Source organism: Echiichthys vipera, assembly GCF_963691815.1.
Source record: "Echiichthys vipera genome assembly, chromosome: 1".
Taxonomy (NCBI): domain Eukaryota; kingdom Metazoa; phylum Chordata; class Actinopteri; order Perciformes; family Trachinidae; genus Echiichthys; species Echiichthys vipera.
The window spans coordinates 750503-773563 of NC_139826.1; the positions used below are offsets into that span (position 1 = coordinate 750503).

Genomic DNA, 23061 nt, shown 5'->3' on the forward strand with positions numbered 1-23061 from the left:
CTTAACCTTGCACATGCACTCACATGTTCATTGCTTTTTTCATGACTTTTGTATGTCCTGTCAAAGTTAGATAGATCCCTAAAACCCACTTTTGACCAGACAACACATCCCTGAGATGGTTTCATCAAGTGGCATTGCCAACAGTACATTTTATTTGAGACAGCACTTCCCAGTCAGCCAGCTCACCCTGTAATACCAGGACACTTGAAAAAGCCCGTAACTTTTTCCCACCTTTTACACTAAATCAATCTTAGGAGTTGACCTGCCATGCTGTTTAACTCTAATTTTCTCTTCGTAAGGAAGACTCAAATGGCTCACCAAAATCCGGTTGACAACATTCATATTATCTGCCATGATGTGCAGCTTGCTAATGCTAGCAGCTGGAGCTGCTGCGCCAGGCAACTGGAAAGTGTGACCGCCTGTGAGTGATCGTGACAGGGGGAGAAGCTCCGCAGCTGCCTCTGTTTGTTTGGGAAAGAAACTGCAGAGTGACAAAACAGAGTCGCCAAACACAACGCTAGTCATTTTTAACAAAGACAAAGTCGTTGGGGATCAGTACAGTCTCCAGATCAGTTCAAAACAACGGAATGTAAAACTCGGAAAACGCTCTCACTCATCACTCATCTTCAACCGCTTATCCAGGGTCGGGTCACGGGGGCAGCAGCTCTAGCAGGGGACCCAAAACTTCCCTTTCCCGGGCCACATTAACCAGCTCTAACTGGGGGATCACGAGGCGTTCCCAGGCCAGTGTGGAGATATAATCTCTCCACCTAGTCCTGGGTCTTCCCCGAGGCCTCCTCCCAGCTGGACGTGCCTGGAACACCTCCCTAGAGAGGCGCCCAGGCCCGCGACCTCGTTCTTTCGGTCATGACCATAGATGAGGGTAGGAATGAAGATTGACCGGTAGATATAGAGCTTTGCCTTCCGGCTCAGTTCTCTTTTCATCACAATGGTGCGGTAGAGTGACTGCAATACCGCCCCCGCACTCCATCGTCCCCTCACTTGTGAACAAGATCCCAAGACTCATTCCCTACCTGGAGTAAGCAATCCACCGGTTTCCTGCTGAGAGCCATGGCCTCAGATTTAGCGGTGCTGATCCTCATCCCAGCCGTTTCACACTCGGCTGCGAACCGATCCAGTGAGTGCTGAAGGTCACTTACAGACGATGCCATCAGGACCACATCATCTGCAAAAAGCAGAGACAAGATCCTCTGCCCACCGAACTGCATCCCCTCCCCACCACAACTACGCCTCGATATCCTGTCCTTGAAAATCACAAACAGGATTGGGGACAAAGCGCACCCCTGGCAGAGGCCAACCCCCACCGGGAACGAATCCCAACAACTGCCGAGGATCCGGACACAGCTCTCGCTTTGGGTGTACAGAGATTTGATGGGCCACAGAAGTGACCCCCTCACCCCAAACTGGATTGGCATACTCCCAGGCCCCGCTAGAAAGCCTTCATCTTTTGTTCCAGGTCCCAGGAAAATGCTCCCATGGATGTTTATTCTTCAAGATCGTTAATTCGTTCATTTAGCTGTCAATGAAAAAAGGATTCTGTCTTAGACAGCTCATACAAATCAGAAGCCAAAGCATTCGGGCCAGCCCATCACCCCATAGACCTCCAGAGACGCTGAGCGTCCGATGGGCGGGACAAAGCCCAACATTTATCCAATGAGCGTCTAGTTTCTCTGCAGTGGAACAACCCGCTCTACACTTCCCCATTGAAGTCAGTAGAAGCTGAGAGTCCGACTGTGTAAAGCGCTGTGGTATGAGAAGGAAGTTGCACCGGTTACCTGTGATAATTAGCTGATTCTGAACAAAAGATGAAGGCTTTCTAGCGGGTATTTAGTCAATGAAATGTACACACATAGGTACATGTTTTACCACTTTCTTTCTTTCTTTTTTTTTGGTGACATTTTAGGGGAAGCTGAGCTTCCCTTGCAGTCTTGGAGCAATCTGCACTGCCTTGGAGTGTTTTAGTACAACCGGTTAAACTAAAAAAAAAAACTGCGAACACCGAAGAACAACATCACTGCTGGAGGTTTCCATGGCTGCTGGAGCGTTAGGTTTGATAGACAAGCTCTCCGAGACCTGTCAATCACAAGTAAGCCACGCGCCCAATTGCTTAAGGCAATTCCGCGTTGGTTTCCTTTTTCAGACCAGGCTGCTGTGTCCTTTCATTTATACAGTCTATGGTGTGACCCTGTTTACAAACATGTTGGGACGCAGTGTAAAATTTAAATAGAAACATAATGTAATTAGCCAAACATTAAATCCCCATATTTAATTGAAAATAGCCCAAAGACGACATATCACATGTTGAAACCGGGGAGACTTTCATTGTTTCTGAAAATGCTAATGCCGAATTTAGATGCCAGCAAGTTTAAAAAAAAAAAAAAAAGGTTGAAGAGACTGGAAAAGTTTTGAAATGCTAAAAGAAATCACCTGGTGGAACATCTCATATTGAATGAGATTAACTGGTAACAGGTTGGGCTAGAAAATAGTGGAACTATTTAACTAGGTTGCACTGAATCCATTTTTTGATTGTGTCCATTGTACATCCACACACTTATAAATTAGAAGTAAGGTCCTACACTCCTGAACTAAAATAGGTCTTGTCTTGTAAGGTTTTCCCAGATGAGTTCCACCTTCAGACCCTGAACCCCTTCCTACGTTCCTGTGCTGAGCTCCATCAACATGTCAATGTCAAGAACATCATCATTGCCCTTATTGACAGGTACAGTTGAATCAACTGTAAATGAACAAAGTTGATGCAAAAAGAAACTAAGTCAGGATTTTCTCTGTCAGAAGAAAAATAAGATGTAGTTTACACACTCAGGAAAACTGGATTTAGTGTGTTACTCTTTCAGGAAGCACAAACTACCTCTGTGATCCATATCTGTGACCTAAATGGTGGGAGTGCACTTTTTTCTCTGCCAATTTCTCTTTTGTTTTTCAGATTAGCTCTGTTTGCTCATCGAGAAGATGGCCCTGGCATTCCAACTGAGATCAAACTGTTTGACATCTTCTCTCAGCAAGTGGCCACTGTCATTCAGGTAAGTTGAAGTTACCCCAGCCTGTAAATCAGTCTGTACAGTGTAAATGCTGTCCCAGTCCCATTCAGGCAGGATTTATTTCGGCAGGTGATTTTAATATGATGATCAGACATTTGAATCCTATCAGGATAACAGCTTATGTATGAATCGAATGCCACCTGAATCGCAATAAGCTTTGTTTGTACACACAAGAAATTTAACTGTGGTTTCTAGTGCCTCTACTCAGGGCTGTAAACTAACTTTTTGGCTCACCTGCCAAAGGGACTGGTCGATTCTTTCATCTACCGGCCAAGTCAATTTTTTATTGGCCAAATAATAAATGGCCTCTTTTTGTTGCATATACATCTGTTTCAGTCCTTTTCATTGAGATAAAAGTATTATATAGCAATACGTGCTTTGAAAGTTAAAGTTTCTTCTATTCAGAAAAGTTAGTTATATTATTATATATAACTAACTTGTCTGATAAGAAGAAACTTTAAATTTCAAAATGGATAAAGAAGACATTAGGAATACAATCGATCTATTAGGCCAAAGTATTGGTTAGAAATACATTTTAATATTAATTGAATTTCAAAACATTGCACATTGAAAACTTTATCATGGCAAAACTTTGAAACACTCAGTAATTACTCATCAGAACTACAGATCCAATCCAATCTGCATCTCTGAACAGAACTCCTCACCACTGTTGTCAGCAGACACCCTCTATGCACCGTAAGCCAGATACCGGTTGTTAAGCCTTACGTAACACCCTTTCAAAATACGATGTCCGAGTCCAAGCGCTCCGTTGAAACAAAACAGACAACACGACCGAACATGTGATCAATTATGATCACCTCTTTCGTTGTTTAAGACACCTTTTTATCGATTTCCTTTTTGGTTTAGTCACACCAGGAATATGCCGCCACATTGCTAGGCTCTAATCAAAGTTGAGAGTGGTGACGCGTACGCTTTGTTGCTTCTGAGGGGAATTATTTTCTACAATGGTGATTTGGGGGGAGCTACTTCAGTGCGACACAAATCACCGGTTTAGTGCTAATGTTTGCTACCGTCATAATTTAGCATTTTATAGCTACTACAATTGTTTTTCACGTGAACGAGTGTTGTGTTAAATGGTCCTGATAATTATAATCAAAATAGTTTATCAAAGTTGCCAGTGGGATTTTGTCTGTCTTTGACACTTTGACTACTGTCTGAGTGCCTGTTCAAAATAAATGAAAAGAAACATCCATAGTGAATTGCTGATTCTTCTGTGTTCACCTACAGGGTGCGCGTGGAGCTAGTCTCCCAGCGCGCGGTATTTGACGAGATCAGAGAGAACAGCGGTCAACATCGGCCACCGCGGCCATTAATTACCTTTTCACATAGGCTTCTACTCAAAGGGCCAGGAAATATTCCTTTGCAGGCCGCCAATTGAATAGCAGGCAGGGGCCTTATAGTTACCCTTAAGATTTTGCTATTGTTGCTAGCTATTCAAGTTCGGTTTAGCATTTGAATATCGCATATTCAATGCAGGTTGGCACGGTGGTATGGTGGTTAGTACTGTCGCCTCACAGCAAGAGGGTTTGCATGCAGGTGTTAGGTTAATTGATGTTTCTAAATTGCCCTGTGATAGACTAGACTATGATTGTACAGGGTGCACCCTGCCTCACGCCTAATGTCAGCTGGGCTGAAGATGGATGGATGGATGGATATTCAATGCAATCTAATGAGTTGTTGCTAAATGAAGTGCTTCTTCCCCTAAACTCATAGCGTGCCCAGGGCCCTATGAACTTTGGCTCTATGAACTTTGTTTGCCTCTTGCATTTCAACCTGAGTAGAGATAGAGCCACAGTGTGCTACCAGCCCTGTGAAATAAAGTTACATACCCAATGTCTCAGCTTGAGTAATACTTTAAAGTTTTATCCCCTGACTGACTGCCCTACATTCTGTTAGTGTCCCAGAATCGCCACATGTACTGTAGCTGCCCCTCCCCCCTGCAGGAACCCACATAGTGTAGACCAGATAAACTGTTGTTGTTTTAGGCTAGTGTACTGCCCAAGTCACATCACAAGGTGTCTACCAAGCAACACCAGAGCCATTGTTGCAATTGCACTAGACCACAAGTTTTAATCGGTCCGTGGCTGGCCGCAGCTAGGCGCAGTGCGGTTGCACTCACACTGGTCAAACGAACTGGGCTTTACCCGTAAATCCTGTTTTGGCACGGTACGGATGGACATTGTGAGTGCGCACTAAAGGATCGGTGTTGAGATTTGCTCCTGAACTGCCACCTGCAAACTAACATTGCCTGTCAGAGCAATACAGCATTAGAAAAGGAGAAAGAATCCCTTAAAGCTCAAAATGCTAGTCTCATTAGTGAAGTTCAGATAGCAAATCATAAACTCCTGCTTTATTTAAGAGAATTGCACTCAGCAGAGTCAGAGTCCTTCTCACACAAAAAGAAATTGTTAGGGCTTTTCCCCATCAAAGTCGTTCAGCCTAGCAACTTATCTTACCCATCTCATGGACTGGTAACTAATCACCAACTGGGTATTAATACATGTTATAAGACTTTATGAACAGCTAAGCACAGAACTGTAACTTTGTCACGACTGATGTTTAATGATGATTGTGTGACTGTGTTGATTCAGTGAAGTTGAGGATGTTTTGTTAGCAATGCTCCACAGTTATTGTACACACTAACACTCTGTTAACTATAACTGTATTTGAACAGACTACACACACATAACCTGAATTAGACCCTTTTTAGATCTCTCCAGCTGTTGCTTTTGTGTGATTGAAACATTCACATCTTTTCTGCAGGGGTCCAACCCCCACACCCCTCGTCCTTTGTTCTTATCTAACACACATACACACACACACACACACACACGTTTGTTTTTTAGCTTTAGTTAGTTTATTATGTTTTTTTGGTGCATTTATTCATTATTTAATAAACATTTGTGTTTACAATATGTTTGTTTAATATTACCCAAAGATGAATGAGCCAGCCTCTACTAAGAAAATAACTTTTAAATCTTTCAACTGATTAAACTATTACATTTATCGGTGTTCAACCCTTAATTAGTAGTTTAATATATTTAATGAGACTTTAATATTAGTTGTCACTCCGTCTATGATGGTGGTGCCCCAAGGTCTGGTTGAACTAAAGTCATTTTTATTATTATTTTTGATAATAATAATTAGTGATAGCTAATATTTACTTGATTAACGATAAGTTTATTGAGAATACTCAACCTCATAATCTGAACGTGAGTCAAGGCCCCACATTTAATTAGTTTTCCGCGTGAAGTTTTTGATAAATTAAAGTTATTCATTTTTTATTAATGATGGGTTTTTATTAATTTTGTTTATCAAATATTTCATTTGATAGTCACACATTTGATCCAATTAACCTAGAGTACCTACACTCTGAAAAACTATTCAAAGTTTTTAGACAGTCTTAAACAGCATTTCCAGAGTTATATAATTTTGTAGCTTTTTTTCAAGTGATGATGCCATGTGAAGGTAGGGGTGGGTGATATGACGATATTGGAACGGGAAAGATTAGAACGTGCTGATGATCTGCCAAAGCAGAGAGATAGTACTCTATAGTACTCTCTTGTTTTTAGAGCACATTCCATATATTGCTCTCTGGTTTGCACAGATGCATCAGGATTCCTTTTCTCTCAGCCAAATCCCTCTATTGGCTAGTCCACCTCATGCCCGCCCTAAAGATACGCTGATCCACCAATCATAGTGAACTACAGGCACATGTTTGATTCAGAGAGTAGAGGGAAGCGATGGCTGAAAATGTAAACAGAACGGATGAGTTACATCGTGTCCTAACAGCACACGAGTGTCAGACTATCATGTCTCATCACCACTCTCTGCCCATTCTTATACATAGAATGTGTGGAACACGTTGTAAAATATGCCCCTGAAAAACTGTTAAATGTTCCGTGCACCAGCGGACTCCTAATGGGTTTATGAGTGAGCACTGAATGTGACTTCATAGAGGCCGCCTTCTGCCCAAACCTGCCACACACACATACTCACACACATTGCAGTGAGAGTCATTTCCTCCGAACTTCTTCTGAATGAACCTTATCTATCCTGTTTACCTTCAACAACACATTTATTTAGGTTTTGTAGTGAAATGAGGAGGTCTTGTTTGGAAAATAAATAAAATAAATAATCATGTCAACTTCATGATCAGCTGTACTCAGTCGTCCGCTGGCACTTTCAATGCACGTGACGTGAATAAAATAGAAATCAGGTAGTTTGCTGAGAGTGACACGGTGAGGAGTCCAGCCAGCAGAGGCAACAGAATGTAACAGTTAAATGTTCATTGTATTTGGCACAAGTTTGCAAAATTGCAGATACAGATTCAAATCTGTTCAGAAAGGTTCTTTGGCCTAAATGCACTGTTATATATTTTCTCTTTTAGGGAATGTTTTTACGGAGGGAAATACTTTGGTTGCACTGTTCAGTAACTTGCCAAATAATTAAAAATCAATGTAAAAAATTGTGATCGTGATTTTACTGTAAACAAATTGTGATATGATTTCTTTGCCATATCACCCACCCCTACGTGAAGGACACTTGCACTGATCCAGGTGTTAAACTACCATGCTAAAAGTTTTCGGACAATGTTTGGAGGACAAAGGGTTTGAACCATGGCTGAGGCTTCAAAAAAGTTAATAAACTAAAACTATTTATTTAGATGGAAATGTCTGTGCAACGAAACAAAGTTGGGAGAGCGCACATACAACAGGGCTCAACAATAAAGACAGCCATGCCATGTTGCGCTACTAAATCTAGCAGAAAAACAGAGCTGATGATGGAAACAGCTAAGGAGTGAGCCATCTCGCTTCCTTCTCATCTCTGTTGAGAGTTGCACATGTGCAGTACCAATAAGGCACTCGTGAGGAAATTGTGGCAGGTAAAGACAGAATTTATGAGCTAGCTAGCAAAATACAATGACAAAAATGGCTCTGCTGGTCTTGTTTGTCTTTTCCAGTTTATCTTAAGGTCATGAAGAAGTCTCCAGGACATCTCTGTCCAAGTGAGGAGTAAAACTTTCATGTAGTAACGCACTGTTGTACACTGCAAAAATCACCGTCTATATCACGTTGAAAAAATAAGCTACAGCAGCACAAGGTGAAATATCAAGATAGATATTAAATTAACATCTTTTCTCTCTTTGTATGCAGTTATTTTTCATGTAACTAGTATTTAAGTAATGAAAAATCAAAATCATTGATAAACAATTAAGCAATTTCAAGGTATAGAGGAGGTTTCATGGAGGTTTCTTCTTCTAAGACATGGTGACTTCAACTTACACTTTCAAATAAACTGAGGCTGAGCATGCTGATGTTTTCATTCTATGATACCTTCAGTCTCGCCAGGACATGCCATCAGAGGACGTGGTCTCTCTTCAGGTCTCTCTCATCAACCTGGCCATGAAATGCTACCCTGATCGTGTTGACTATGTAGATAAGGTCCTGGAGAGCACTGTGGAGATATTCAACAAGCTCAACTTGGAACAGTAAGTCCCTCAAGCCCCGACACACCGAGCTTTAAGAATATGTGACAGTGAGTAAAAGAGGGAGAGGATTTAATTTAATCCCAGAATGAGGAGAGGAGAGTTAAAAGAGGAGGAGGAGAGTGGAAGTCATTGACTGTGATCAAACCTGGATACCATCACTCATGTAGCATTGTTACTCCAGGGAAACCTTTCTATCATAAACATGATCACAGACAGGATGGAATAGGAATTGGCTTTTAAATCCTCCATCGCTTGCTTTTACACTTGTGTCACACTAACTCTTTCCATCCCTACCCTCTCTAGCATAGCAACCAGCAGCGCAGTGTCAAAGGAACTTACCCGACTGTTGAAGATTCCAGTGGATACCTACAATAACATCCTGACTGTGCTGCAGCTCAAGCACTTCCCACCACTCTTTGAGTACTTTGACTATGAGTCACGCAAGAGCATGAGTTGTTATGTGCTGAGCAACACACTGGACTACAACACCACCATTCTGGCACAGGAACAGGTCAGATTCCTAACTACCACTTAAAGGGATAGCTCAGCTTTTTTAAAGTGAGGTTGTATGCGCTTCTTCTCCATCGTGAGTGTGTTACTACAGTAGACAGCACAGCCCCAGTTTAAAGAAGCAGACAAGAATACAGACACAGAAGCTGCTGTGGACGGGGGCAGCAGCTCAAAGTTATTTTAGGCACCTAAAAGATCCGTTTCAAGTGTACTCTAAATGTTGAATATTTTCACCTGGTTCCCTTGCTTTCAGACAGCTCTCTGTCCTCCAATTTCCACAGAAGTTTCCTCTCCCTCTCTTTCAGCTCCTTTTTATTTTTTTAGTGTTTGTTTATGCCATAAACTGCTGAAAATCTGACTCAAACAGCTATGTTCAGTGTTCTATAAAAACATACACTTACAATGATATTGATTTTTATGTTGGGCCTTTTTTAAGGTGACTAAAGTGTGTCCACAGCAGCTTCCGTGTCTTTACTCCAGTCTGCAATCTCTCTGGCATGAGAAAACAGAAGCTGATCAGTCGCAGTTCTTGCACTTCCAATGGCCATGATGTGTAGTTGCATTTTGGGAAAGGTGCACGTCAGCAGTTATGTAGCCATTGGTGTAACTTTCACTACCATGTGAGTAGGGTCCCTAGCTAGGCTCTAATTCCTTAAGGAACAAGTATAAATCAAGCTTTAGTAATGACTTCATCAGAGCGGTTCCTCAGCCAAAAGCCGGAAGTACATTTGGAAATGTGTAGAAGTACATCAAATCCAAACTACTCACTCCCTCCATGCATTTTCTAGGTGGATGCCATCTTGAACGTGGTATCCACATTGATACAAGACCAGCCAGACCAACCAGCTGATGATCCTGACCCTGAGGACTTTGCTGAGGAGCAGAGCCTTGTGGGTCGTTTCATCCATCTGCTCCACTCTGAAGATCCTGATCAACAGTATCTTGTGAGTCCTTTGACAGTGAATTAGCTAGATGTGTACTGGATAAACTGCAATTGCTGTACTTTTTATTACTGCAGGCTCTTTTTGAAGTCATCCTCTAGTGTTTCCTTTTTAAAAGTATATTTCTACTGATGGAGGGAAGCAAATGAGGATTCATAAAATGATATGAACCAGTTCCTTTATCTTCTGAGTCCACTGCATGGACAACAAAGTCCCTACAAAGTCCTTTGTGTTCAACAAAGGGTTGAACACACTTCATGAGGCTCCATGAAGCCTCATTCGCCCATCACTATATTTTTCCCACCTTGGCCAGTTCAGACTTGATGTGTACTGTGATTGATTACACACCGTTCATTGATTTATACAGCGGGCTGAAATGAACCAGTGGTTACCTTGAAAATATGAAAATGCATCACAAAATATAAGACTCCACAGCATGCTTAAGATTTAAAACTGACATTTTTAAATTTTTCTAGAACTTTCTCATTCCATACTGGGACTTTGTGATTGATATGCCACAATGTATTTGCTGTTGTTCTTTGAAGTTAACACTGTGATTTGTGATCAGATTCTGAACACGGCCCGGAAACACTTTGGGGCAGGTGGAAACCTGAGGATTCGCTACACCCTCCCTCCTTTGGTTTTCGCTGCCTACCAGCTGGCCTTCAGATACAAGGAAAATTCCTCATTGGTATGCAAACATTCTCTTTCACTACATCTCACACATACTGTAGTTTTAGTTTTCATGTCTTATTAAATGACTCCACATCTGTCTCCCATCAGGATGACAAGTGGGAAAAGAAGTGTCAGAAGATCTTTTCCTTCGCCCACCAGACCATCAGTGCACTTATTAAGGCTGAGCTGGCAGAGCTGCCTCTTCGACTATTCCTGCAGGGGGCACTGGCTGCAGGCGAGATTGGATTTGAAAACCACGAAACTGTAGCCTATGAGTTCATGTCACAGGTACAGTGTTGAATAAATCCATTTAGGCTTACAATGTGTCTCCACAGGCCACTATTGTAAAAGAGACACCTGTGACTGTCCAGTGACACCTCCAACTGCAAACAAGGTCCATTATGAATTTTAACAAATGGAATGGAGCCAAATGACCAACAGAATGGGTTTCAAAATAATCCACATTATATCTGTGTTGTTTTATATTTTATGTTACTGTGAGTTTTTCAAAGTGCAGTAATGAGACATGGTCATAAAGAAAATTTGATATTCTAACCACCAGTTTACAGCAGTTTTTCAGGAATTCATCCCTACTGTAGTGTAAAGGGTACTGATTTAAGGCAGCTACAGAGAGTGACAGTGAGTCAGTGAGAATGAAAATATCTGATAAGTCCTGTTTTGGTGTTCCAGTGGAACACTTCAACTTGGGTCTTTAAGTTTAACCTTTTGTCTTTGCTGTTGTTCATAGAAAAGTAATACTAACCAACTTGAGTGCAGTAATATTTCAAATTAGGGGAGTAATTTGAAAATTCCAGAGGCAAACTTTGCTGTTTCTTTGATATTTTTCTCCTTTGATTCTCAAATATTGTAAACAACCAAACCTCTTGCTCTCTCCTGTTCACATCCTTTGTCTCATTCATATTCTTCTCTCCCTCCTTGTCCACCAACACCACCTTTTGCATTTCTTCTGTTTTTTCCCATACACTCCCTCACCAGGCCTTCTCTCTGTACGAGGACGAGATCAGTGACTCCAAGGCCCAGCTGGCAGCCATAACACTGATTATTGGCACCTTTGAGCGAATGAGATGTTTCAGTGAGGAAAACCACGAGCCGCTGAGGACTCAGTGTGCGCTGGCTGCTTCCAAGCTGCTGAAGAAGCCTGACCAGTGCCGAGCAGTCAGCATCTGTGCCCATCTCTTTTGGTCAGGTCGCAGCACCGACAAAAACGGGGAAGAGGTGTGTTGGAATTTTTGTTGTTGTTTTTCTATTTCAAGCATACTTATATCTGGAAAAATCTGAGAAGGGAACTAAACGTGCTGTGGGTACATACCACCAGAATACTCAGTGTGAGGAAAGGTATGTTGATTTGAATATGAAGGTACACAGGGACATTATGTACATGGAGACAATGAATGATGCTACAACTGTTGGGTTCAGTTGTCCATCTTAAACCCTATTCGGACGGGATTAGTTTAATGCGGGGACGTGGGGTGTAAGAAGAAGGACTGTTTTTTTAAATAATTTTTTTCCTTTATTTTCACGTTTACTTAATTTTATGATATAAGAAAGCTAAGTAGCACGCACATGGCGACAAGGAGTTGAAGTGTGTGTGTGTGTGTGTGTGTGTGTGTGTGTGTGTGTGTGTGTGTGTGTGTGTGTGTGTGTGTGTGTGTGTGTGTGTGTGTGTGTGTGTGTGTGTGTGTGTGTGTGTGTGTGTGTGTGTGTGTGTGTGTGTGTGTGTGTGTGTGTGTGTGTGTGTGTGTGTGTGTGTGTGTGTGTGTGTGTGTGTGTGTGTGTGTGTGTGTGTGTGTGTGTGTGTGTGTGTGTGAGATTAGAGTGGCAAAACCACGAGAAAATAAAGTTGCAGATTTACAAGATTAAAAACTAGCAAATCTACGAGAAGAAAGTCGGAAAATAGGGTTTTATTGTTCTCCTCCAGGGTTTTATTTATTTTATAATTTGAATTAAAACCACTAAAAGACAAAAACAAAAAAAACTATTTTTTTCATATTCCCTGGCCAGAAGTTGCCAGTAAGAGCTCCTATGAGGACGGTGCTGTGTCGGAGAGGGATTTATTCTTGCTTCTTATTTGATATTTCAACTTGTGACAACACATTGGTAAGGTCCTGAGGGGTATGACTTAGGAGTGGAACGGTCTCCCGTTCTGAACGCTTGTCACGGTTCGGGACACGTGTTTACCGTTCGGTTTATGAGGTGCAACGTAGCATAAGCCTTGCGCCATATTTATATGATTGTATACCAGATACCACTTTATTTCCAAGTGGAAAAACTAATGTTTCTATTAAGAACTGACAATCGGGGAAGGAAAATATTATGGATGTATTTTGTGTTCATTTTTAAGAAAGGAAAGTCTCGTTCTGGTTGAGTTTATTCTTCACTTTATGTTGATGCCCTTTGCCTGTAATGTGACCATAAAAACAGGAAAGTTTAATTATTTTCAGTCAGAGCTTTAATTTTCCTCTTTCTACTTTATAGGAAACAATGTTTGTCAGAGATACATTGAGTAGAAGCCTGTGTGAAAAAGTCATTCTTCACCGCTGTCCTTTGTTGTATCCATCTCAGCGCGTCAAATACATGTAGGCACGCGGCCACAACGCTACTCATCCTCCCGCTGCGCTCTTCTTCTGTGGTTTCTGAATCCTCTTGGCAGCAGCTTTCTAAGCTCCGCTATGTTGAAGTTCTCAGCTGTTTCTGTCTGGTTAAATCTGTGGTTAAATCACCACATCAATGTCTCTTTCTACTCTGAAAAAAAAGGTTGTCACAGAAAACCACCAGTTCACCAGAGAATGGACAGAGAAGTTTTTGTTTCTGTCACTGCGAAGCCTGTGTTTACTCTGCAGCCATATCTGTGTGTAAAGAGGATAAGTTGATAAGGTATTTTCAGAAAAATCATGCTACTCTGCATTTATGTTATGTTAATTTTTGTTAGTCCAGTTTTTGATGAATAAACTAATTTTTCATATGTGCTTGTCAGCCTGGTAAAGTAACTAGTAACTGAAGTAATCAGATAAATGTAGTGGAGTAAAAAGTAGAATATTTCACTGATTTGTAGTGGAGTAGAAGAATAAAGTAGTAAATAAATTACTCAGTAAAGGACAAGAGCCTCAAACTTTACTTTAGTCCAATAATTGAGAGAAAAACCTCTGGTTCACAGGTTTGTTCATTTAACAAGGATTGTTTTTTGACAAGCTTGTTGCACTTTGAGGTCATGACTACTATTTATATTGCTAAAATAAAGACAATATATGTACTATATTGGATTATGTACAATATCATGAACGTGATGCTCATGTTTTTTCCGGCCCCTCATTTTGGATCATTTTCGTCAACCAGCCTCTATTCCAAATTAATTGAATAACCCTGATGTAGCCTATATTCAGTCAGTTCAGTGATTGCTGTTGGTGCGTATTTTAGTGAAAGAAAACCTATTTTCTTAATTTTCTCTAAGATTTGATAATGTAAAAGCGTTTATATTCTTACCTAGAAGGCAAACAATTGTTTACCTTTTTGGCAACTAAATATATAAATGCGTAAATGTAGCAATGTGTCTCCTACTGTTTCAAAATCTCACTTCACTTTCATTTAAGATTGTTACAGTAATCCCTAAACATGCTGCCTTATTTCAGTTTTTGCATGATTTCATGACATGTCCTTAAGAATATCTGATTAATAAGATAATCTAATTATTAGGCTTTAGATCTGATACATGGTATTTTTAGAACCTAAAAGAAAAAAAAAACAACTGAACACCTGACCAAAAAAAAACGTGGTATAACCGAACAGTGGATTTTGTGAACTGTTCCACCCCTAGTATGACTCTTGGTAGTTGTAATAGGCCAGATTTTAGTGTGGATTATTACTTTTTAAGGCTCTGGTCTTAAACTTTTAATCAGCTGCTGAACATCCTGTTTTAGTTTAAATGCAGTTTTCATTAAATTGGCTACTTTATATTTCTTGTCTCTGGCTCCTGCTGCTTCTTTTTGCATTTTGAAGCTGGACTTATAACCTTGTTACGATCCACTACTGTGAAATGCAAACATTTTTTTGCAATTTTCCCCCAGTCTCAAGATTTTGTTCAGGAGTGTATTAGTGCATTCGACACTAAAAAAAAAAAAGAACGTTGGTATTTCACTTATGACAGCTGTGTGGAAGCAATCCAGACTAACTTTTTTTTCCAGTTGTTCAGTTAGAGCACTTTTAAATAGGGACCCTTTACGCACTGACTCAATGCTGTCCTTTGTCTTATTTATCTTATGTAAGTGGAGTGATATTGTTGCACCTGTCAGTCTTGCCCGACTTGAAAAATCCAAAATATCTTCTCAAACCTCATAAAGATGGCTCCATGGCTGCCAATCTGGGCCTTTGATACGTCACACTTTAATAATTCGCACCATCAGTGAAAACTGGGGTTCATACTGATGGAGAGGGACTGCTCTGCTCAGGACACCATTACTCCACTATATCTGCACATAGAAAAAAGCTGTTTGATGCAATATTTATGTTCTGATTATTGAGTAAAGCTCCTTCAAAAGAGCCTACTTGCAAGCCATTTCTTTATACTCCTTAAAATGTCTTTGTGTGTCAGTGAGTTTTACTGATCCTGGAAAATTATTTAGTCGTTGTTGCTGCTTTGTTGTTTTAAATACATTCTTGTTAATTAATATTTCACAAGCTATGTAGTTGGCATGAGTAAAGTACTGATGTTGCATTTTTAGATCCGCGATGGTAAGAGGGTAATGGAGTGTCTAAAGAAGGCCCTGAAGATTGCCAACCAGTGTATGGACCCTTCGCTGCAAGTCCAGCTTTTCATCGAAATCCTCAACAGATACGTCTGCTTCTATGAGAGGGAAAACGATGCGGTAGGACACCACAAATGTTACATGTCCACGAGTTGTTTTGATCTTAGTTACTCATCAAAACACATTGGCCCTCATTTATCAATCTTGCGTGAAAAGGGGCGCATATCTGAGCGCAGAATTGGTCGTACGACAGGACACTCGTGTGATTTATGAAACATTTGTATCTGACCAATCTCAGCGTACGAATGAGCGGGCCTTGATTAATGCGGCGGCTGAATTCGATCTTCATTAACATGTTATGCCCTTAAATATTCCTGGTTCGGAGGCCTCGCCCACTGAGGTCAAACATGGAGAGAAGAAACACTGGTAAAAAAAGAAACTTTTCCAACACAGAGATCGGCATCCTGACATCCGAGATGGAGCAAAATAAAGATGTGCTTTTTGGCAGTCTTAAATATCGTGTGTGCGCACTGTTGAACCTGCGCTCCTGCTCTGAAATGGTCGTAAACACGTTTTTCTGCCGTATGTTCGTTTGATAAATGAGGGTCATAGTGTATTCTTGAATATGTTAAATGCATTTCTTTGCACATTTGTAAAGCCACTTACATATAGCCTCTATAGTCTAAAGATGTCAATTGATATCACTGCTAACAAACTAATTGTAACATTCAGTTTTATCAGTTAAATGGCTACAAATGGGTATTGGAACATAAGTACTCCAACATCATTGTTTATAACCTTCATCACACAGACCATTGCTGCCATTCGGTGTGAATGCAGTCATAAAAGCTGTGTAAATATCACACTACAAACAGGAACTCTCTCACTGTCCTCACCCTACACCTGTCCAGGTGACTGTCCAGGTATTAAACCAGCTCATCCAGAAGATCAGGGACGATCTTCCAAACCTGGAGGCGAGCGAGGAAACGGAGCAGATCAACAAACACTTCCACAACACACTGGAGCATCTTCGCCTGCAGAGAGAGTCCCCTGAGTCTGAGGGTCCCGCCTATGAGGGCCTGGTCCTTTAAAACTGTCACAGGTTGAAAGGATGTGAAGTCCATTCGTAGATGTTTCACTATATTGTGAATATACAACAGGACACACTAGAACACACAAAGTCGCATCCTGTAGGCCGGGAATAAAAATAAATGTCAAGCAGAGCTTAAATAACTCACGCCTTCATTTTGTTATTTCATTATTATTATTAATCACTTTTCTTCATCATTTCCTCTTCACTGTCCCTCACTAGCAGAACTGTTTTCTGCAACAGGTTGGCGATGTTACATATTAAGAAGTGTGTGCCAGCGACACTGTACTTCGCTTCAATGTGCACTTGTGGCAAGTTGTAGGTCCCACTACTTGAATCCCAGCTTGACTGATTTGTCTTTAACCTGTATCATTTTATTTTCAATAGTAGACTTACTAGCTTTTCTAGGTGTATCCACTGAGTCATCAACCCCTTACTTGTTCACATCTTTCCATATTAAGGAGTGAAAGTATTGGCGTAAGTGTATAACAGATTCTAGTAGTGCTGTTACAGCTGTATTGCATACAAGCTTCTTTCCACCACTGGATAATCAATAACTCTGTTATTTAGGATGGCTTTGTGGCAAGTTTGAAACTGGTAGGAACCAATCAAACTGAAGACCAGACAAATTAATAGCATATGCAAACTTTTGGCCCCAAATGGTGGTGTTCCCATTGTTGTTGGAGAAGTCGGTTCAGTTAATGATTGTGTAGCATTTTGCATGTTCCTCAATTACTCTGCCATCCCAGCTGGGCGGCAAAGACCTTCCAAATAACCACTCAAATCTAGTCTTTTATGTCTGATAATGGTCATATTTTCAAAGATCCTTTCACCAATGGATTGAAACGTTCAGAACTGCAGCATGTGTTTGCATGCCTAAGTGTGCTTGTACTTTAAGGCCTGGTTTTCAGTTTACTTTATATAGATCCCATTAACTACAATGTCTGACTTTTCCATCATTCTGTTGATCAATGAAATCCTGTTGTTTTGTGACACTGTCATTTTGGATGAACCTGTTGTGGGGGTAGCAATTCCTCAGGATTGTATGCTAGTTGACAGGTTGCCATACTGACTACTTAATGATGTACATTTTTGCAGCATCTGGAAGTGTCTGCTGATTTCTCTTTCTTAGCTGTTATTGATTTGTTGGAGGTGGTATTGACCAGTTTCTCTCCCCTTTTTAAATCTGTGTAAACCCACTTGTAAATCAGATAAAGAAAAAAGCAAATTAAATAGAAATTATCATTGTCATTTGCTGAAATAAAATTGAAATGAACAATACATTTGCATTTTTTTTATTTTAAACATGAATATTATACAATCTCATTAATAAATTTAGTGACCATAAGTCATATTTAACAATCTGTGTCATGTGTTACTCTTCATGTGTTTCTTGAATTATAGCAAAACTTTGCACACAAAGCAAAGTGCCCCATAATTCCAGAGCAGTCTGACTGCGTTGCATTAGTAGTTCCACTTCTTCTCAGCCCTTGGTATTACAACATGGTACGTCACACAGAGGCTCTTGGAAAGAGGGAAAGTGGGTGGGGCCAGAGGGGAGGTCTTGTACACTTTGGTTCAAACTATCATGAATCGACTGCCAGATGAAGGATTTGACACTGTTGCTTTAAGGGGTTCTATTTTCCATGTATTATGGCATTCTATCCATCTATGTTTTTATGTTCATTCGGTGTCTGTTTATGTCAAGTAGTTACTTTAATGTAGAGCACTTGTGCTGCATTTCTTGTTTGAAATATAAGATTTATTATTACTGCCTTTTACAAATCATCAAAAATACCTGCAAATTCCTGCTTGGTAATTATCTGCATGATTTTTTGATTTAGAAAGTTTGTGTTCTGTAATAGAAGAAGAACTCCCTTATTCATCCCACAAGGGGAAATTAAATTTTTTCACTCTGTTATTCATGTTACACACACACATTTACAAACAGGACCTACGCTATATACACACAGTTATGGAGAGAAGGGGGCTGCCAATGGATCGGCGCCCCGAGCAGTTGGGGTTTTGGTGTCTTGCTCAACAGCACCTCTGCGTTTTTCCAAGCATTTACAGATAAAATAAAGAAATCACACAAGCTGAACATTTCAACAATAAGTAAATATGAACTGTAAAATATCAAGCTATCAATGAGGTTTTCTTTAAAAAAACGATAACTAGTGTAAATGTATTTATGTAATGTATTCATCTTATTCGGTGGTCAGTAACCAAAATTTTGCCGGTTGTACGTTACTGCCATCTAACCATGGATGTGTTTTCTTCCACCAAATGCATAACTGCAATACATTGTGGTTTATATCCACCTCTGGAGTGAGCATCGTTGTTCACTCGCTACCTCGGCCCTCTGGGGGTCAAGCTCACCAAGTTCACTTAAGTTTTTGCAGACAGATAAAACAACACTTGTGATGACAGCGGCAATTCCCTCAAGGGGAAGTGAAGGAGTGTGTTAAACCACTTATGAGATGCAGTACATGAATATTATAAAATGTTCGAAACATTTTTTTGACCAACTTGCACCAAAATTGTGACATGGCAACAATAAAAGAAATCTACTTTATCATTTTACAAGGGCCCGGGATTTAGAAAGGGGACCTACTATAATAATTTGTGTAAAATAAGTTTGTGTAACATTTCTATACCCACTTATACTTTGGAGGGTGGTGGGAGGCTGGCATTCATCAAGCTCACATTGGGTGAGGTTGACCTTGAAAGGGTTGCAGGGCTGACAAAGACTGAAACCATTCACACAGGCAATTTAGAATCACCAATAGACTAACCTGCATATCTTTGGACTGTGGGAAAAAGTCTGCGCAGGGAGAATGTCCATCTCCACACAGAAAAGCCCAGTGGTGGGTGTTATGCAGAGTTCTGCCATAGACAGTCATGTGTCTCCACTTCCTCCCGCTGTATATTCATACCACTATACTATTTAATTCACTTTTTTTTTGTCTCAAATCATAAAAGTTGTATCAGGAGTCAAGACACTTTACATATAGAGTAGGTTTAGACCATCAGGGATTAAAACAAAAAAAAATCTTCTGACTAATTATTTTCTTTCAGTTTTTGAGTTGTATTGCCCATCTAAAATTTGTTTGTAAAACTGTTTTGAAATTGTTCCAGAAGATTCAGATTCCCACAAAAAGGAAGGTTCCTCACTAGTATAGTATGTTAAAAAAAAATCATTTAAATGTCATTTAAAAAGTCATAATGAGGGGGATTTTGTGTGGTATTTTTCCTTTTCTCTGACCAAACAACAACAAACTAGGGCTAAAGATCTGAAAAGCAACTTAACCATCTGTATGTCCTACTAACACAGTACAAAGTTAAGTGCAAGCATCCGACCAGATACAGACTTTTTAAAAATTTCAGTTTGTCAAGAAACACCATCGCAGACCGAGTTAAGGAACTGGCGGGCGACTTTTTCATTAGCTTCTCATGAAAGTACAGACAACACGGATACAGCACACTTATCCATTTCTATGAGGGTCGTGAAGGCAGACTTCACTATTAGTGAGAAGCTCTTGGCTGTAGCTGCAATGCATGGGACGCGGAAGGGAAAGGACATTTTTGATTGCGGTGGGGAGGTCAAAACCTGTGCGGTGGGGTTAGTAAAACTAAATAACCCTGGGAAAAGTTTGTGGGGCGAACTACCTATGGCGCACCTGCGATGTGTGGAGAAAGAGTAGGCTTGGTTGGACTAATGGAGAAAATGCAAAAAAGTAACTGCCACACATCTCTGATAACATATTGTGTTATCCACCAACAAGCTCTGTGTGGAAAGGTTCTGGAACTGGATGTTATAATGACCACGGTCATGAAAACAGTGAACTTCATCCGTGCGTGCAACCTGAATCGCCGCCAGTTCCAGCTGTTTTGGGCTCGGAGCATGGAGATGTGCCTTACCATACAGAAGTAAGGTGGCTGAGTAGGAGCGTGGTGCTCAAACAATTTTTTTGAGCTGAGGACAGAAATTGCGCTTTTCATGCAAAGTAAAGGAAACCCCTTGCCTGAACTGTCAGATCCAAACTGGCTGTGTAACTTTGAACAAGACAATCTTGCCACCTTTCCTGTATGTCAGAGCATCTCAGCCTCAGCCCCTGGTGCTTTTTCATGCGCTCGGTTGGCCACCAAAGTGAACCGGTTCATTTATGAATTTGATCTGAGCTTCTCTGACTTTAAAACGCAGCACTCAGGCTTTGCCATCTTTGCCAATCCTTTCGCCACCGACATTGACAGTGCACCCCATCTCCTTCAGATTGAGTTAATAGAGAACAGTGGCCTGAGAGCAAATTAACAGGTTGCTGCAATCGAGGACTTTTACCGCCTACTGCCCTCTGCTTTGATGCCACGATTCAGCTTCAGGCAGCCCATGTTCTGTCCATGCTTGGGAGCACCTACCTTTGCGAACAGATGTTTTCAATAATGAATCTAAACAAGACCAAGCACAGATCACTCATCACCGATGACGACCTCCACAATGTTTTACGGGTTGCTACAGCACAGGACCTAAAGCCAGACATTGACGGACTGACCAGAGGAAAACGGTGTCAGACATCCAGACAGAAACCAAATAGGTAAGCATTTTTTAAATCCTAAATTAAAAATATAAAAAAAAGTCTTTCAACCGAATAAGTACAGTGAGTGAGCACCTGGTGGCCTTGTTTGCCACAGAGCCTAGCTGGGCTTACCTCCATGCACAGTCTCGGTTGTGGAACTGTACTCCTGGTTAGGGTTGGACCCTATTCTTCTCTGGAGTTGCCCAGGATGTGAGGCGCCGGGCTGGTGTGGGGATACTCACAAACCCCCGGCCGAGTGAGGATCTCGTCTCTGCTTTTTGCAGATGATGTGGTCCTGATGGCATCGTCGGTCAGTGACCTTGAGCACTTACTGGATCGGTTCGCAGCCAAGTGTGAAACAGCTGGGAAGAGGATCAGCACCTCTAAATCTGTGGCCATGGCTCTCAGCAGGAAAACGGTGGATTGCTTACTCCATATAGGGACTGAGTCTTTACTCCAAGTGAAGGAGTTCAAGTACCTCGGGATCTTGTTCCCCGAAGTTTTTTATGCTTTGTCGTGTCGCAGGTCTCTGCTGATCGTGGTGGTGCCTGCTACCGTGGTCCTGCATGACGCTTCCTGCTACTATTATCATCTATCACCTTAGCTGTGCTTGTTTCTACTATTCTGCTGTATTAACTGCCATAGCATAGTCATATTCACATTACTGTCTTTGTCTCTCTGTCCATCTGTCCGTCTTTTCTCTCTTTCTCTCTCCCTTTCTTCCTCCCCAACCGGTGCAGACAGATGTCCGTCCTTCACAGAGCTGGGTCTGTCGGACGTTCCTGCCTGTTATAGGGAAGGTTTTCGTTGCCACCGTACTCTATGAGGGAATTGTTGGGTCTATGTAAATCATAAATAATACCTATTCTGAAAAGTTTCCTGAGATAACTTTTGTTATGTTTTGGCACTATAAATAAAATTGAATTGAATTGAATTTAATTTAATTGAGTGAGGGGGCGATGGAACATGAGTTTGGCCGGAGATCGGAGCAGCGGGGGTGGTGTTGTAGTCGTTCTACCGCACCGTTGTGACGAGAAAAGAGCTGAACCGGAAGGCAATGGTCTCAAACTACTGGTCAATCTTGATTCCTACCCTCACCTATGGTCATGAAAGCTGGTCATGACCGAAAGAACGAGGTCACGGGTACAAGCGGCCAAAATGGGTTTTCTCAGGAGGGTGGCTGGAGTCTCCCTTAGAGATAGGGTGAGAAATTCAACCATCCGTGAGGAAGTCGGAGTAGAGCTGCTGCTCCTTTGCCTTGAAAGGAGCCAGTTGAGGTGGTTCGGGGCACCTCCCTAGGGAGGTGTTCCAGGCACGTCCAGCTGGGAGGAGGCCTCGGGGAAGACCCAGGACCAGGTGGAGAGATATATATCGCCACACTGGCCTGGGAACGCCTCAGGATCCCCCAGTTAGAGCTGGTTAATGTGGCCCGGGAAAGGGAAGTTTGGGGTCCCCCGCTAGAGCTGCTGCCCCCGCAACCCGACCCCGGACCAGGGGTTGAAGATGAGTGAGTGATGTTCTATCACTCTAGCTGTGCCTCTTGATGTTCTGCTATATTAACTGCTATAACTTGTAAGTCATATTCACATTGCTTTAGCTATCACTAAATTCACTGTTACTTTTGTGGTTGCTTGCATCTCTGGAGGTGTGTCAGTCTGTCTTAATCAAAAGCCTACTAGAAATTCAAATATTAGAAATATAACGTGTGAATTTGGGTTAAATTTCAAAGGAAACGCCCTATAATCACAAACTAATTTCACTTTAGGGTTATAGGTCTAACCACCTTTTGTCACCCAGGAAGTTTCTAGACATTCTGGTGTGTAGTTTCAAAGTAAAAGCCCAGCAAATTTAATCATGAGACATATTATATCCTATTTTGGATTCAATTTTAAAGGAAACGCAGTTATTACTGGTTATATCCA

General features: G+C 41.2%; 1 protein-coding gene across 3 annotated transcripts in view; it reads left to right on the plus strand.

Moving 5' to 3' along the window:
* vps35 (VPS35 retromer complex component) overlaps positions 1 to 17840 on the plus strand; it is a 71836-nt gene extending 53996 nt beyond the window's left edge. For 2 of the 3 annotated variants that reach the window (XM_083913912.1, XM_083913913.1), the window contains 10 exons: positions 2616 to 2740; positions 2963 to 3059; positions 8441 to 8589; positions 8893 to 9100; positions 9888 to 10043; positions 10609 to 10731; positions 10824 to 11003; positions 11712 to 11951; positions 15452 to 15595; positions 16387 to 17840. In XM_083913912.1, coding sequence (XP_083770038.1) covers positions 2616 to 2740; positions 2963 to 3059; positions 8441 to 8589; positions 8893 to 9100; positions 9888 to 10043; positions 10609 to 10731; positions 10824 to 11003; positions 11712 to 11951; positions 15452 to 15595; positions 16387 to 16566 — 1602 coding nt within the window. In that variant the 3' untranslated portion in view covers positions 16567 to 17840. The remainder of the gene's footprint in view (positions 1 to 2615; positions 2741 to 2962; positions 3060 to 8440; positions 8590 to 8892; positions 9101 to 9887; positions 10044 to 10608; positions 10732 to 10823; positions 11004 to 11711; positions 11952 to 15451; positions 15596 to 16386) is intronic. The other variant, XM_083913914.1, reaches the window with a different exon arrangement.
* The last annotated feature ends 5221 nt before the right edge of the window (positions 17841 to 23061 follow it).